This window comes from Ammodytes marinus, assembly GCF_949987685.1.
Source record: "Ammodytes marinus genome assembly, chromosome: 2".
Lineage (NCBI taxonomy): Eukaryota > Metazoa > Chordata > Actinopteri > Uranoscopiformes > Ammodytidae > Ammodytes > Ammodytes marinus.
The window spans coordinates 17,594,018-17,610,851 of record NC_137231.1 but is presented as its reverse complement, the minus strand read 5'-3'; the positions used below and the strand labels follow the sequence as shown (position 1 = coordinate 17,610,851).

The 16,834-nt window shown below is 41.6% G+C and overlaps 3 protein-coding genes across 3 annotated transcripts; 1 reads left to right on the top strand and 2 right to left on the bottom strand.

Moving 5' to 3' along the window:
* Window positions 1-121: 121 nt before the first annotated feature.
* On the top strand, window positions 122-1,878 carry mmab (metabolism of cobalamin associated B). Its single transcript, XM_080043144.1, has 9 exons — window positions 122-256; window positions 504-559; window positions 669-762; window positions 859-916; window positions 1,038-1,110; window positions 1,200-1,297; window positions 1,387-1,451; window positions 1,555-1,614; window positions 1,699-1,878. The coding sequence occupies exons 1-9, from the start codon at window positions 153-155 to the stop codon at window positions 1,796-1,798; spliced, it is 708 nt and encodes a 235-aa protein (XP_079899270.1). The 5' UTR covers window positions 122-152; the 3' UTR covers window positions 1,799-1,878.
* A 1,807-nt stretch (window positions 1,879-3,685) lies between these two features.
* Window positions 3,686-6,751, bottom strand: aldh3b4 (aldehyde dehydrogenase 3 family, member B4; the record flags this gene model as incomplete). Its single annotated transcript, XM_080043110.1, has 10 exons — window positions 3,686-3,882; window positions 3,980-4,079; window positions 4,174-4,340; window positions 4,435-4,824; window positions 4,908-4,989; window positions 5,571-5,656; window positions 5,752-5,872; window positions 6,166-6,276; window positions 6,406-6,601; window positions 6,690-6,751. The coding sequence occupies 10 exons, from the start codon at window positions 6,749-6,751 to the stop codon at window positions 3,686-3,688; spliced, it is 1,512 nt and encodes a 503-aa protein (XP_079899236.1).
* A 1,035-nt stretch (window positions 6,752-7,786) lies between these two features.
* Window positions 7,787-16,615, bottom strand: ube3b (ubiquitin protein ligase E3B). Its single transcript, XM_080043004.1, has 27 exons — window positions 16,239-16,615; window positions 15,895-16,063; window positions 15,631-15,748; window positions 15,410-15,469; window positions 15,213-15,317; window positions 15,028-15,124; window positions 14,830-14,915; window positions 14,650-14,732; window positions 14,442-14,547; window positions 14,220-14,340; window positions 13,898-14,075; window positions 13,396-13,562; window positions 13,113-13,280; window positions 12,849-13,020; window positions 12,637-12,755; window positions 12,436-12,550; window positions 12,202-12,301; window positions 11,999-12,118; window positions 11,742-11,918; window positions 11,533-11,643; window positions 11,281-11,418; window positions 11,123-11,188; window positions 10,964-11,022; window positions 10,659-10,841; window positions 10,399-10,510; window positions 10,204-10,296; window positions 7,787-10,091 (listed from the first exon to the last, which is right to left on the bottom strand). The coding sequence occupies exons 2-27, from the start codon at window positions 16,053-16,055 to the stop codon at window positions 9,900-9,902; spliced, it is 3,207 nt and encodes a 1,068-aa protein (XP_079899130.1). The 5' UTR covers window positions 16,056-16,063; window positions 16,239-16,615; the 3' UTR covers window positions 7,787-9,899.
* Between the last annotated feature and the right edge of the window lie 219 nt (window positions 16,616-16,834).

Sequence of the window (16,834 nt, the reverse complement as noted above, 5' to 3'; positions counted from 1 at the left end):
TTATTTGGGCCAATCAGCGTCCCGCGCAGTCCCAACAGCCGGTGAGTTGACCAATCGTTCGATGAAAACGAAACGCCCAAAAACTACGGATATCTCGCTGGGACAAACATTATTAATTCTTGTTAGACGAGTTACTATCCTTTTGCTAAAACATGGCTTCGTTTATTATGAAACCTGCTCATCTCCGCTGTGTTGTAAGAGCAGGCAGGCTCATAAGCGAGTATCGAACAACGAAAATATTGCGTTCAGACAGAAGGTACTGTGCCTCCTTGTTCTTTGTCAAAGTATTGCGCTCCTGTTCATGTAACTGTCCATGTAGTAGCATGGATAGCTGGCTAGGTCGCTGCTGTAAGGAATAGTGTACAATAAAGTCAATTTAGCACAGTAATGAAACATTTTGCTGTATTTTTTCAAAATGTATTTTTAAAGACGGCAATACATCATGCCAACATAATGTATTGTAGGCCTTATCATTATTTTCCTTTCTTCCCAATTCCCAACAGTTATGCCACTGAAGGAGACAAAACATTCAAAATATACACCAAAACTGGAGACAAAGGTTTCTTCTTTTTTCATTTAAATTTTTTTTCTCCAGGAAAGAAGTAGCCTGCATGTTGCAGTAATATGTTGCAATAAAAGTTGACAGATTCTTTCTGTACCCCCTAAAGGTTTCTCAAGCACATTCACAGGAGAAAGGAGACCAAAGGAAGACCATATTTTTGAAGCCTTAGGAAATACAGATGAGCTGTCATCAGCTATAGGGTAAATAGTTCCACTGTTCAAATGTCACAGTTAATTTTAAAAATCATTTTTAAATTTGCCTCGACTGAAGTGACCATGTTGAATTGTACATTACAGCTTGGCCAGAGAATTTTGCCTGGACAGAGGTCACACATTTACACAACAGCTTGATAAGGTTTGATTGTTTAATGTTGCATTTTTATTAAATTAATTCCTAATTTATTTAACTTTTTGTAAATATTTTACAGTCAGCCAGATACATATCTATGTCAGTATAATTGTTGTTTTCATTGCAGATACAGTGCATTTTACAAGATGTCGGCTCCAATATTGCCACCCCTCCATCATCTGCAAGAGAAATTCACATGAGTATGCTCGTCTGGTCTAATGCAGTAAAAAAGTTTCTGTTGTGCTTTAAGATCTCATGGACTTATCTTTCACTATTCTGTTTCTTTAAGAGAGGACAAAATTTAGTGCTCAGCCAATTGCAGACCTGGAAACCTGGATTGATACATTTACAGGAGAACTCCCTCCACTGACCAGCTTTATTTTACCTGTAAGCCCATTTATACACATGAAAGTCAGACTTCTTATGAGAGTCCAAGTTCTCCTGTCGCACTAATACTTATGCTTTGTGTGCCGCAGTCTGGTGGGAAGAGCAGCGCAGCTTTGCACTTCGCTCGGACAGTGTGTCGGAGAGCAGAACGCAGGTCAGTTGCAACATGTTCCTTGCCTCAAGTGATGTAGAATTATCCCCCTAAGTCTTGCTTTTCCGTCACAGCTGGTCATTACATAGCTTTGTTTTTGTCGTAGTGTTTCTCCAATTGTGCGGTCCGGGGAGGCAGATCCGGATGTTGCCAAGTTTTTGAACAGGTCAGTGTTTTGTTTTTGAAGTTAATATGAGAACATAAGGCTCCTGTTAAATAGCTGATAAATGTCCCAACCTTCTTCACTCAGATTGAGCGACTATCTGTTCACCGTGGCCAGATATGCAGCCATGAAAGAAGGCAACGAGGAGACAATCTACAAAAGACCTGATTCTTCAGATTTGAAATAGGACAAATAAGACATTTGTTTTTCATGGATAGTTGGTGATGTAGATTTCATTCTTATTGTAAATATAATAAATACAAATGAGGTCCAAAGATGTGTTCTTATTCTAATGCACTGATGTTAATTCTTAACACAATGTGATATTAAAGGCCTTATTAAACCTTTGGCTAAATCTTCACTCATTCAGCAGATACATGTACCTCCTGGTTAAATAATTTTGCACATGTGATTATTCATCGAACACATACATTCACTTGAGTTCAAATACAGTTAAGGTTCTACAGCAGAGTAACTCTTGTTCTTGTGGGTTTTACAATCGTCACCAATGGATTAGGCTCCTGCTCTTGTCAGATGTACAGTCCCCTCCATAAGTATCGGAACAGTGAGGCCAATTCCTTTATTTTTGCTGTAGACTGGAAACATTTGGGTTTGACACCAAAAGATGAATATGTGACAATAGCTCAACATTTCAGCTTTCATTTCCAGGTATTAACATCTGGATCTGATACACAACTGAGAAGATATAATTTTTTGAAAAGGAACACAACATTTTTAGGCAAGCAAAAGTATTGGAACAGATAGACTTTAAATAAATTAAAGTGAATAAACCGTAATATTTTGTCGTAAATACTTTGGTTGCAATAACTGCATCAAGCCTGTGACCCATTGACATCGCAAAACGTTTGCATTCTTCTTTTGTGGTGCTTTTCCAGGCTTTCACCGCAGCCTCATTCAGTTGCTGTTTGTTTTGGGGGGTTACTCCCTTCGGTCTCCTCTTTAGCAGGTAAAATGCATGCTCTATAGCGTTTAAGTCTGGAGATTGACTTGGGCAGTCTAAAACCTTCCATTTCTTGCCCCTGATGAACTCCTTTGTTGTTTTTGCAGTTTTTTTGGATCATTATCTTGCTGCATGATGGAGCATCTTCCAATCAGTTTGGTTGCATCTTTCTTTAAATTGGCAGATTGAATGTTTCTGTAGACTTCTAAGTTCATTTAGCTGTTGCCATCATGTGTTACTGTGTTGTTGTCAAGATGAACCTGCAATGTCATGGCTTGGGCTTGCATGGCTTCTTCTGGGACGGGCTCATTATTCTTCATTGATGATGTAACACATGATGGCAACAGCAAAATGAACTCAGAAGTTTACAGAAACATTTTGTCTGACAATTTAAGGAAAGATGCAACCAAACTGATTGGAAGATCCTTCATCATGCAGCAAGATAATGACCCAAAACACAAAAAAGGAGTTAATCAGGGGCAAGAAGTGGAAGGTTTTAGACTGGCTAAGTCAATCTCCAGACTTAAACGCTATAGATCATGCATTTTACCTGCTAAAGAAGAGACTTAAGAGAGTAACCCCCTAACACAAACAGCAACTGAATGAGGCTGCGGTGAAAGCCTGTAAAAGCATCACAAAAGAAGAATGCAAAAGTTTGGTGATGTCAATGGGTCACAGGCTTGATGCAGTTATTGCAAACAAAGGATTTGCGACAAAATAGTACGTTTTATTCACTTTAATTTATTTAAAGTCTATCTGTTCCAATACTTTTGCTCGCCTAAAAATGTGGTGTTCCTTTACAAATAATGATATCTTCTCAGTTGTGTACCGGATCCAGATGTGAATACCTGGAAATGAAAGCTGAAATGTTGAGCTATTGTCTCATATTCATCTTTTGGTGTCAAACCCAAATGTTTCCAGTCTACAGCGAAAATAAGGGAATTGGCCTCACTGTTCCGATACTTATGGAGGGGACTGTATATGTGGCTGTACCCCTGCAGGTTTGTTCTTAAACATTTTTAATACAGTAGCATACATTTGCATAACAGGACTGTTTACATTTGGGGGCACTCAGCTTCCCCAAGATGGCTCAGTCATCACCCTCCCACACAGTCACATGATCTGGCACCAGCCCTGGCTCTTTTGGGACAACGTACTGGCCCATGTCATCAGGGACAGATTGCAGTCCTCATAGGGAGGATAACGCAAATAGGTCACACACTCAAACCTGCTTCTTAGCAGGCATGATTTCCTGTGAGAGAAGGTGTCAAAGCTGTAACGGCCATGGTAGGAACCTATTCCACTGGCACCTGTTTATAAAAAAAAGAGAAATGGGTTGAAAGCATCAATATACTGTACTTAATATTATTCCACCACTACGTTTGGCATTTTTTGCACACTGCTTACCAACTCCACCAAAAGGCAGTGCCACCATCAGACTTTGCAGGGTGCTGTCATTGGAGCAAAAGCTTCCACTAGAGGTCTCATTCATCAGCTTTGAGATGACCTGCAATTTCAGGAAAGCCAACAGATGGTCAGAATACACACCGGCTGAATCAGGCTAGTACAGTGAATACAGAGCATCTTCGCTGGTCATGTACCTTGCTGTTGCTGGAATATGCATACACACAGAGGGGTTTCCCATGCCTATTAATGAAGGCAATCGCTTCATCCGTATCGTTAACAGTCAGAACAGGAAGAACTGGACCAAAAACGTCCCGTTGCATGATGGGATCCGTTTCTGCTACCTCTGTCAAAATCGTTGGGGCTTCAGACAATAAATTAAAAAAGGCATGAATATAATAAAATTCAATGGGCATGGTTGTCTTTGTTTCAGAGAATGCCATATAGAGAATGTATACCGATGTACTTCTCTGCCTCGATCACCTGCCCACCAGCAGCCACTTTGCCAGATCTCCACAGCATGTCTCTCATTCGGTTGAAGATTTCTAGATTGACCATGCGTCCGTAACTGCGGGACTCTCTGGGATCAGAACCATAGAACTGCATGAGGCAGCACTTCAGGGCCTGAACGAGCCGGGCTCTGACATCCGTGTGGCACAGGATATAGTCGGGAGCCACCAAACTCTGTCCAGCATTGTGAAAACGTGCCCAGGCGATGCGCTGTGCGGTGGTGGCAATCTCACATTGTTGGTCCACGTAACATGGGTTCTTGCCTCCCAGAATCAGAGTGACAGGCGTGAGTGTGCAAGCTGCAGCCTGAGCGATTCTGATGCCCTCCTCTCTGTTTCCTAAAGATCGACAGATATTCCTTAACAATTCAACAGTAGTTCAATGAATAATCAAATTATTTTATAGCCAAGGTTTTCTTTACCTGTAAAGAAGACGTGGTCAAATTTAAGTTCCACAACTTCAGGCAAGTCATTTGTGCTTGCAAGAATCACATGAAAGCATTCCTTGAGGAAAACAAGAATTTTAAATTGTTACATTTGAACGGTGGCATTACAGGTTTTCATGTCGGGCAAAACACAGTACAACTGCGAAATCATTTCAATTAAATGTTTTCCATTTGAACAGATTTGACCACATCTAGAGTAAATGCTCATGTCATAATAAAACTGCTCTTTAGAAACTGTGGATTAACTATTCATGCAAGAGTTATTAGGCTCATATGTGTGCAATAAAAATACAGCTACCTATTTTATATATCAAGAATTTACTCAAACTAGAGTATATGGTAACACTTTACAATAAGGTACACAAAAAAGAGTAGTACTCTTCCAAAAAAGAATAGTTACCCTTTTAAAAAGAGTAGTTACCCTTTTAAAAAAGAGTAGTTACTCTTTTTAAAAGAGTAACTACTCTTTTTTGGAAGAGCAACCACTCTTTTTTGGAAGAGTAACTACTCTTTTTTGTGTACCTTATTGTAAAGTGTTACCGAGTATATTTTAGCAACAAACCAAATAAAATAAAAAATCAGCCTTGTTGTGAGACTTCAAGACAAAAGAAGGTCTGGTACGACTATGTAATGACTCACATTGTCCAAGTAGATTGGGATGAGACGATGAAGGAGCTCTGCTGTGTGAGCGGCACACTCCGAGGGGCTAACGATTGCACAGTTTCCTACACAAATTGATTTAAACATCATCAGTAAGCAGCCTGTGTGAGATAAAATAGCGCTAGTGTGATGATAAAATGGTCGTGTTGAGTTTGTGCACCTGCTGCGATGGCTCCTACCAGCGGCACCAGGCACATTTGGACAGGACTACACCAGGGCCCCATAATAAACGCCACCCCCAGCGGCTCACTGACTACCAGACACTCGTCCAATGTGGTGGCCTGCACCAATCAGAAAAGCTCAGTGTTTGCAAGTTACAAGTGAAAACAGAGCTCTCATGAGTGTGAGCAGGCAGAGTATAACAACTAAAAAAGAAAACACTTCAGCCCACTTCATTCTTACAAAAAAGCCAAGCAACTTAAATTTTAATCTCCTTTGGCTGGGCCCGGCACAATGCGTTTCTTTATAGGAGCGAGTGCGGAATGTTCTTTTTCTCAAAAAGGTTGTGTACATCATGAAAGGAATGATCCCAATATTAATATGAAGATTATTTTACAAAACATTAAACACTCACCAGGTTTCTTTCCACAGGCTGCGGATGCATCCAAGTTTTTAGGTTATTGATGGCATGAAGGGCCTCATTCTTGACCACAATCAGTTCTGACACAATTGTCTCAAACCGTGGCTGGTTAAAAAAAAACATACAAGGAATGTCAAATGTCACAAAATTACTATTACTATTTAGACAATTATGTCATCGTCATAGTCTCGCACAAACACTGTAGCAATAGTAACTGCTCCCCTCTCTCCTCACCTTATGAAGGTCCCTTCCAAGAGCATCCACAAAGTCACACTCATGATCCTCCAGCATCCGCAACACAGCCTCCAGCTGAGCCAATCTGAAGGTTTCCTTGAGAGTGCGTCCAGCCCTGAAGGCAGCTCTTGCCCTCCTCAGCAGATCCACACACTCCAGAGGGTAGGTCTTCAAACACGGCTCCCCCAGCCTGGTCCTGAAACAGCAGCCCAGTTGCTAGTTTTCACACCACAGGTCAAGAAAAACACATCCTAAAACCACCTCATCACCATCTATACGCCTACCTTCTGCATGTCAAGCGGCCGTTCCTCTGACAAGCATGGCATGCCTTCATTTTTCCACTCATGTTTACTCCAGCCAAGAAGTCTCCACTTCTGGCCTTTTTAAAGTGGAGCTAGTGTGGAGTTAAGCCTAAGTAAAAGCCCCACAGGCAGAGAGGATAGTGGAAAATCCTACCAACTCAACTCCAGCCAATCACATAACACACAAAGCTGTGAGACCCAGTCAGTCCAAGGGTTCATATAGAGGAGCATCAAGGAAAACAGTTGTCTCATTCACTGTTTCTGTCTGCAGTAACTTACACCCACGAAATAATTCTTTGCATTTAATTTGCTTGCTTATTTTGCAAGGTCAGATGACTTCATCGCTATTAAAGGTGCTACGAGCCGAGGAACTTTTACTCAGTTTTCCTCTAAATTAATGTTACAGCAAAGGAGACCATCAGTGCAAAGAATGCTATTTGTATAGTTTTTCTTATTGCCTTTGCCATAGGGTACGCTCACCCTGAACAACAGCTGGCGTCCTAGAAACACAAACTCTTCTGTCCAAAGGGGGTCCATGAATTAACATATGCTCACTGAAAGTTCCTGGAAGAACCTTTACTGGAAAAAAAGTATATTTGAAATGGATTTTTGTGATTAACCTTCGAATAGTTTTGAACCATCGGGCAGGAGAAGGGCTAGGCGTCCCGCTCATAATAGTTCTCGATGTGCAGGTGGACAGCTGAGTCCCAGCACCAGGTCCAGCGCCACTGTCCTGGTTGACCTCTCACGGAGAGCCACTCAGTGCAGGGGCCGAGCACAACGTCGAACGTGCGCCATCACACCGTATTCCGCCATGCACGTTCCTCAAGAAGAAACAAGAGACTTTCTCGGTCGTACAGCCTAGTTATGCTGATAATTACCAGCAAAAATAAACTGGAGCTCATTTAACATTACAAGGGGGAAGGAATAAAAAAATTCTACACATGGACAAAAAAGTAGGCCTACATAATCATCCCTTAAACCACACATGAGTCCACACAGTAGTGCAGCAGCTTTTAAAGAGGCTGTAAAAGACGAAAACATTCACAAGAATGGGTAGGAACAGTCCACGAACAGGTTTTTATTTATTGTTTTGTACTAAAAGTGAAAGGGTATTAAGTCAGCATCAGCAACCCACTGGTACATGTATACCCTAGCCTACTCTTGACATCATATTTTTCAAACCGATGAGTGACCTCATCTGACGAGCTCTTGAGGTATCTCTCATTGCCTTTTGAACACAGACAAACACGCGAGTGCAGCAGTGTGGCTGTGTGAATCCATTCACAGTGAGAATGGATTAAAAAGAGGAGAGCAGAAGCAAGATCCTCTCTGACTGATTTGTCTGATCTTAAAATAGTTTAATCTTATTAGTAGACTGCAAGTAAATTCAATACAACCAGTGTCATTTTGGTAAAAAGTTTCTCTGCTGTGTGTGTGTGTGTGTGTGTGTGTTGTTTTCACACAAGTTAGTGGCCATGATATTACTAGTTAGAAACATGGCAACAAAGACCAGTATGTTATATAGCTTGTATTAATTATTAACAGAAGTATCCATACTCATTCATGACAAAAAAAAACTTAAAACTTTTTTTCTTTGCATAATAAAGAACTTGGTAAAGATTTTATATTTCCTTTTAACCCCTTAACTGGAAAGTTGCAGTCCTCTTTCCTGTAAAGTACAGAAAAGTCTCCTTATTAACTTTATGATTTCATTGAACCCTGTGTAAAGTAATATTTCGACTTATAGAAAGGTAACATTCACCCCACAAGTCCCTTTTACAAACTGCAGAGGTGTGCAACATTTCCATCCAAAGGGAACGTCAAATCAAGCAGCCACATTTTTGTTGACGAACCATTCCATGACATCATGTTAAAACGTTTTTTTTTAAAACCTCAAATTATTTTTCACATGGCTTCAAAAGTCCAGAGATCATCGTAGTGAAGCCCTCTTCGGTGTTGTTGTTGGTGTTGTAGTGACAGTAGAGTGGTTGAGTTTCTGCACTTTTTTTGTAAGTAGGAGCAGAGAATTAGTCCAGGTACATAGCCCCCGTTTCTATGGCTTGTTTCCAATATATGTGGTTATTGGTTACAGTTAAGATACAGTCAGACATGACGGAGCAAAGGGGGGATGGGATTATATGAGGCACTGAGCGTTATTCAAAAGGTGTAGTGAGATATCCTTTTTTAGTAGGATGGATTGTTTTAAGAACAAATACTTACATCGTTGATTAACTTCACTCTTCTTCTTTTTTTTAAGTGGTGGTCAAGCCCCCATGTGAAAATGAAAAGCTTGGTCTGCTTTACTGTGTAGACACAAATAATACTGACAAAGCATTTCCAGTTTAGCAAAAATGCTTCAGCAAAGACATCTTATATAAGTCAAACAGCAGCAGGATCCATTTTTTTTTCTCTGGGTCAAGAAATAATGTTGCTTCACCAGAACTGAGGCAGATGTAATTTTAAAAATGGACAGTGAAGATAAAAACCAGAGGGGCCTATGCGTCCTTCAGAGTTGAGAAATAGAGTGGGGTCGTAATGGGTTGTAATGCAATCAAACACAGGAACACTACTATGAGTCACTCCTCCTCCGTGGAGGTTAAACACACACAGACATCGATTTGTCTTCCACTTATAAAAGATGCATTATGTTCGGCAAAACATTTTAAGACTCATCCAATACCAGCTAAAGTTTGCTTGGGTAATGGAGTCCAAGCGTATAAGTGTATTAACATTGGGATGCTTGGTTTCGACCTCATGTCTAATGGCTTGCATTGCATCTGTATTGCTTTCCAGTTTGCTTAAAATGGGAGTGTTAGATCCAAGAATGATTCTGTTAAGCCTGAGAAACGGAGATCTAGCAACTGTCTATCCGTATTCCATCAAGTTAAACGCACGACATATGGATTTTTGGGGAGTGGCAAAGTGGCAAAGACAGATAATCAAAATTGGATTGTGCGGCAGAGACACCATCCACCAGTGATGTATGGGAGTGGGCTAAAGTAGAGCAGAGCTCGTCCAGTCTTCAAGAGAGACAAAAGGAGGGTTTTGTTGGTCCTTCACAATTCCCCGTTTTGTTTAGGTGATGCCCTTTCGACTTGCCAGGGTCCAGTCCGGGTAAGCTGAGCCTCCGGCTTGGTTTCAGGCTGCTTAACATGAACCTCCTGTGACGATTGTCCAGACGCCACTGAGTTAGGAGAGCTCAAAGCCTGTGTTCATACTGATAGCGTAGCGCAGCTTGTCACGCAGAATGCTTTTCTTGCTGTAGTTGGGCAACTTGAGCAGGTTGAAGCACGTCGATGAAGTGGGCAGCCGACCCCCGGGCTCCTTTTTACGAATAGTGAAAAAGCCCCTAAGAACACTGCCGAGGGTGTCGCCGGTGTCCTAAACACAGGAAATGCTTTTTCAGTACAAATATAACACAGAGATGCCAGCCACCACAATAATGAATCAATTTGTAAGAAGCCTAAACTCCCTTTCTTTTTTTAATTCTTACCTGATCATCTGAAACCTCTACACAACGGATGGAAAAAGGTGGTTTGAGGTAGGCAAAACCTAGAAGAGGGGGCCTTGAGCAGCTGGTGACAAACTGTTAAAACACGTATAAAAAAGACAATAAGCAAGATGTTGGTAAACCCCCTTGCAGGTAAAGCTTTTGGTTAATGACAGTAATAAACAAAAGTCTAGTTACTTTAAGGAACATAGCCCTCTCTTCAGAATTGAAGTCGCTGGATAGGATGTCCCACAGCCAAATGATGACACGATGGCTGCTGTGAAAACCTCCATAGTAGACCGTGTGTTTCCTGATAAAGACGAGTAGCCACAGATAAAGGAAAAAAAGGGAATACTTATGATACATTTATAGAGAGAAACCTACTTTACAGACAGTACAGAAGAACAAGAATTCAGTCCTTCTGCCCATTAAAAAGACACTTCTGAAATATCACATACTTGAGGTCATCCAGATCAATTTCGGCATTGTCGCCTGAAACAAGGCGCTGAACCTCGGGCGTGGAAAACATGTGCAGCCACTCTGGGTTGATGATGCTGCGGAAGCCCCGAATGAAAGCTGCTGTTTGCTCCTTAATCTGTGTGTGCATCCTGAAGTGAGCCATGAGGTGGATGTAGCTGATCCTAAAAGGGAAATTATCAGTTAGATAGGGATTACAATTGACTCCACAAAGGAGAATATTTCAAATTTTAAAATAGGTCAGTAGCCTTTAAACTTTTTTTTAGTTGGATAAGTTTTTTCGTACTTGTTTTCATTGGTGACTGGCATGGTTTTCCCCCCAGGTATCAATTCATGACAGACAAGCTGTAAAAGAGACACACAAAGCAGCGTTTATTTTTTTAAAATGTGTGTATATATAAGAACCCTGCATCATAATCTTTAAAAAAAAAGATGTATTTCTTACCTGCCCCATAACATCCTCATCGTAGGATAGCGTCAGTCCCAGATCACCTACATCTCCATCATAGCGCTGAGAAAAAAAAGAAAAAAAGATGTGAGATAGAAATGAACATTTGACAAAAAAACAAAACAAGATTGTCCCGAGTGTAACTCCAGGCGAACCTTGATGGAAGTGAGGTTCTTGTAAAACTCAGAGTCCAGCGAGGGCAGCTCGTCGATAGAGCTGTAGAAAGTGCTGTGGTGGTGGCCCATCACTTGACTGAGGAAGAAGGAGGCGAACGGGACGTCCACTACAATGCCCTATGAATGCACAGACGTTACAGTTACAATACACAGTCTCTGTAATGACCTACAATGAAGTATTCCGAATGAGAGCAACGGGTGAGAGCCTTTCCTCAGTCAGCGCAAATATACCTCGTATATGGCTTTGCCGAGCATCTTCCCCACAAACTCAAACAACTGCAAATGGTTCTCATGGATGTACGACGTGGGTGAGGGATACAGCCTCTCATTTCCGCTTGTCGTCTATGGAAAACAATGATCACATTATAAAAAAACAGTGTCAGCAGTAGTGTCATAATCAGGAGCAGCAGTGTAATGGCTTTGAATTCAGCCTGACTTACCCTGAAAAGGTTGAGAGCGGGATTGAACACTTTCTTAATGATTTCCTCTAGGAACTCCTTGAACACACCGTCTTGATCGATGCCAGCCTCGTCCACTCCCAGATCGTTGACAAACTTCACACGGATGACACCTTTGATGGAATTTGGCGGTAATCGTCGGAGCTGGTCGTATCCATCCTTAATACAGGGAAACACAAATGCCATTACAGAACCAACTTAAGGTTGAAAAGAATCTATCTGATCTGTTGGCTCCATACCTCTAACATCCGTGAGCGACGAATGGTAATGTGGGTGACGTGCGGTGAAGCTGAGGTCGTTTCTATCAATCCTAAACTTTCCTTTTCCTTCGTGACAATGTTCCTGAACAGCAGCACCCTCTGAAATGAGAGGGAAAGTAATTATATTAACTTAAAATGTAAAAAAAAACTCTGCCTGAAATGTCATCGTCCTGTTTACTCACGTTTTTATGTGGAATGACATGTGGGATGTACTGCAATAAAAGCTGGGCTCTTCTCTTGCCTTTCTCCAGCTCTTGGAACAACAGACTGGGCTTGAGGTCCCTGAATGCAGCACAGCAAGGATGTAAAAGTGAGCTTTTTGCATGTAATCACAAAGCTTATTTCCTGAAACAGAAGGTAGATATACATGTGTTTAGGATATAAACAGCTATCCAGTGTTTTGGTTTTGTATTTACTTGCGTAACCAGTGCTCATCGGGAGTGAATTTTCGCCTGCAGTCCCGTTCATAAAGCGCCATCAACCAGCCATGAACACTGTGGAACAACTCCAGCTTGTCTCCCTTCGCATTCTCTATCAAATACAAAATAACAGCCTTTTCAGTTGAAATATACCTTTTCAATGAGTTGCATCATAACTCAGCGAGGTCACACACTCACCTAAGATGCCATCCCATACCATCTTGAACACAAATGTGTTCAGAAATGAGGAGATGGTGAGGAGTTCCTCGATCTTGAAAGATGTTTGTTCTTCATAGACTTCAATGTCGTCCAGTATTCTGTAACATGTTAACATTGTGTTGTGAAAGATTGCCGGGCACCTTGTGCAAAACACAGTAAAACAAATAAATAAAAATAATTTGTGAATTTACGTGATGAGGTGCCGTGAGCAGTCGCAGAAGAGCATGAGCATAGCCAGGAGCTGCTTGGACTCTTCGGTATCATTGTTTAGACATTCCATGAAGAGTTTGAGGCCTCCCTGAGGACCCAGCTCACAGATGAAGGCCCATAGTTTAGGAAGGAGGTCATCAAGATGTGTCAGACCTGCAGAATAAAAACATATTCCAAGTCATGTTTAAAAGAATGTGGTAGGTTATTACTATGTATTTTTTAAATGTTTTAATTCTGATACTGACCTGTGAGTATCTGGAGTCGTATTTGCGTTAGTGTAGACAGAGTGGTCTGGTAGAGCACACAGATGCTGCACACCTTCTGAACTTCAGCTGAGTCAACTCGCTTGCCTCCGACCGGTTTCAGGATGTTCCGCACAGAGGCCGACTTCTGAAACGCTCGCTTGAAGAGGCCTGTCCAAACACAGACACACAGCGATGTAAAGAACTTTCAAACCCCCTTTTTTTTAAACTTGACATATTGCACTCAATGTTCAAATATTAGAATAGGTTTGGGTTTATAGCTCACTTTTAACTGGTAGATTGTTTTGTGATGTGCTGGGTTGCGGGGGCGGGGGAGTGGGCTCCTGACTCTCCAGCTTTTTAGAGAGGACGTCGCTGAAGAGTGTCCGAATGACCGAGACACCCCAAAGGTACTGAAGCTGTTTAGTGACCAGCGGCATCGACTCATTCAGTCTAGAGAGAAGAGGAGACACATGGGAGACACAGTCAAGTACATGTAATTGACTTTGTTTTTTATTTTATTTTAAAAAAAAGGTGAGAGACTATTTAAATACAAAAGTAAATATGTTATCTTCTCAGGCAATAAACAAATAACTATGTTTTAAGGGCATGCTGTATACAATGGCTTAATATGAGGTCTATTTAGGTCAATTGTTAAAAGCTTAAGTTCTTCCTCAGCAAGTCTATCAAGCCATTCATTTAAAATGTTTTTGAGAAGTGATTTGCCCTCCAACCTCTCCCCTGAAGTCACTGCATTCATTCAAACAAATTCAGAATATTCCACTTACCCGTAATCTACTGTTTGGGAAAACCAGCCCAGGACGGGGTGCCAGTGAGTAAGGTTGGACTTCTTCTGGGATACATATCTCTGGCAGTAGGACAGCATGTCAGTCAAGTCCTTCACAAAATGGTTGGCCTCCTCTTCAAGGACTTTCTCATTAAGGAAGCCCAAGTGAATCAGGTTGCCTATCAAACATGTGAAGGATGCAGTTACAACAGCAGAGATCAAAAGTCCACAAGACAAACACTGATTCTCTTATCTATACAGCAGCAATGAAAGTGCAAGCCTCTATTTATATAGAATATTGTACCAAGTACACTACACAATACCAAGTAAGCAGAGTGAGTGGCTCCCCTCGAGACACACACAGATGTCCAAACACTGCTCCTCCCGGCTGAGAAACAGGATGAACTTCCTCAGCAGGCCGTGCGTTTGCATGGACGCCATACACTGTTGAGTCAGAGCAGATATTAAATCCTACTCTCTAAAGATCAAATAATTCTATAGAGTGCCACTATGAAACAACAGGTGCTGAATGACAGGACGTTTACCTCTGGAGTTAGCACGTTCAGGTGGTACACGACGGCCGGAACTGACATGATGTGAATGAGGAATGATCTTAGCAGGTTGTCGGAAAAGTGCGCAGCAAGAACTGGCCTGAGAAACATTAGATTAAATTACATGGGGATTGGATATAACTGGAATATCAACTCTTTTTATAAATCTCAAACAGGCAGTTCCGTCAAACCACCAGCTCACCTTAATGACAAAGTGAAGACAGCCGTCAGAGTTCCTTTGGAGAGAGATGGTTTAGAGCGAGCCAAGCCATTGGTCAGCAAGATCTAAACGAAGGAGTTAAGATGACAAACAATATGCCTTTTTATGCCATCATCACATTTCTAGATAAAAGTAGAAGATGTATTAGCAGTAATACTGAACCTGCAGTATAGCATAAAATCCCTTTTGATTGAGATGGCCCATGATGTTTTCACAAATCCTTGTCAACGCCGGTCTGAGAGCTTCTCCTTAAATCACGAGGGGGGTAAAAAAATATGATGTTTTTCTTTGCAGAAAGCGTGTCCTGCAATAACAGAAGATATGCTTATAATAACCATCTCAGCTTGACTTGAGACTCACCCTTCCCTCTGACTATCCGCCAGGTTGAAGTGTCCGTGAAGGTCACCAGCATGGTGAGGTACAGAGTTACCAATTTATTGTCCTGAAGTATGTCAGGCTGAAAATAACAGATAGTGATAAATGCAATTAAAGTCATAAAATGAAATGAGGAAAAAAAGTATTTCCAGGTTCAAATCAGGACTGACCTTTAAAACCTTCAGCCGCTGACAGCAGATCCACAGCACATCTTTTATCTGTTTGAGCCAGGGGATGGTGAGGTCTTTCGAGAGGGCCAAGGAAACATACCAGACCTGAGGGCCAAATGGGAGAGCAGCCGCTGAGACTAAAATCACATTTAAAAAAAAGCTTGGTGCGCGGAGGGTATAAACATATGGATACATACTTTCGGCTCATTCTCAGCCTCCATGCTGGCAAGGATAGCACGAGAGAGCTTCTCGAACCTCTGAATGACATCAAAAATGTAAGTTAGTCACACAGCCCAGTATGAGCCCTGTTGTGTAAAGATTAGAAGGCTACAGACACAACATTACATAAAAGTGAACCAACTTGTTCTATTTGTGTATTCTTGATTGTTATATCGGTATGAACAGCCTCAGAGCTCACCATCTTATCTTCTTGCTGATAAACGAAGAGTAATTTGCGAGCAATTTTGAAAATTGACAGCGCATTTCTTTTTGTTGTCCCAGTTTCAGAAGCTTGAAAATAGTCATCGACATCTTTCCTGGTAAGACACAGAAGGAAAATATGGGAGCCAATGATTACAATGAAACTGAGAGATAATGGTTCTATTTCAACCAAATACCTATGTTCATGGCAAACATACTGAACTCAAAGCTCTTAATATCACAGGTGAAAATGGGAGACTACCTTAGTTGCTTCTGGAGTCTGCAGCGACAGAGAAATCTCCGGACCAAGGCTTGGATGTTGGTCGCTGCTTTCTCCTTGTCTTTTTGTCCTTTCCTTTCTTCCCTGGCCTGCCTGGCTTTGTCCAGGAAGTCGGACTTGGAGGCTTGAGTTACGCTAAACATTGTGCACGCTGGGAAAACAGGGATTTAACCAGCTGGGTTACAGAATTACACAATAATTTGCCCACTTGCTTGCAGGCTTGTATTGATGACATTTTGACAGCGGCATCTGCGCATTCGGAGCATTGTGACTTTGATAATCAGCACACAATAACATTGTACTTATGAACACATAGGTGAACTAACCTGCGATATTCCTCTAACAAAGATGTTGTCCGGCCTTCAGGCTCACCTGACGCTATAATTCCGCAGTCATTTGGTTGCCCTTGAGGTCCAAGAAGGAGCAAAGCCCAAACGAGAGGTAAAGACTAACTTGCCATCGTAGCAGCAGCGGGCGCTTCAGTAAAGATGGAGCTGGGATAGTTAGCTCACAGGGCTAGTTCGCCGCTTGTCGGCTTGATACTGTCTCAGGGAAAATCCTTTCGACCTCATTTAGCGATACTTGTCCTAACTTCGGGGTTAGGGTTTAACTCGTATCGATGACAGTCAACAAAACACAAGGAACAAACCGTTTCGAAATGTAAACAATGAGAGGAGATCCGTACATTGACTGCAGCCATTAATCCCCTGTGTCGCATTAAATGATTCCGGGTAGTGTTTGTCTAATTGTATTTAACGTTACACGAGGGTGCTTCTCGTTGGATAGACTGATATACACCAAACTATTTTTGTTCATGATTAAACAACAGCAACTTTATTTATGGGAGTCGATAAAGCTTTAGTCCAGTGTATTTGCAAGGGGACTGTTATTGCTGTTACTCCTTCAACAGCGGAAATGTGCA

Coding starts and splice junctions, on each gene's coding strand:
- mmab (XM_080043144.1), top strand. CDS start 153: ATGGCTTCGTTTATTATGAAACCTGCTCATCTCCGCTGTGTTGTAAGA. Junction 257..503: donor ATATTGCGTTCAGACAGAAG/GTACTGTGCCTC, acceptor AATTCCCAACAG/TTATGCCACTGAAGGAGACA. Junction 917..1,037: donor TTACACAACAGCTTGATAAG/GTTTGATTGTTT, acceptor TTTTCATTGCAG/ATACAGTGCATTTTACAAGA.
- ube3b (XM_080043004.1), bottom strand. CDS start 16,055: ATGTTTAGCGTAACTCAAGCCTCCAAGTCCGACTTCCTGGACAAAGCC. Junction 12,302..12,435: donor GATGAGCACTGGTTACGCAA/GTAAATACAAAA, acceptor TGCTGCATTCAG/GGACCTCAAGCCCAGTCTGT. Junction 10,297..10,398: donor AGAGGGCTATGTTCCTTAAA/GTAACTAGACTT, acceptor GTGTTTTAACAG/TTTGTCACCAGCTGCTCAAG.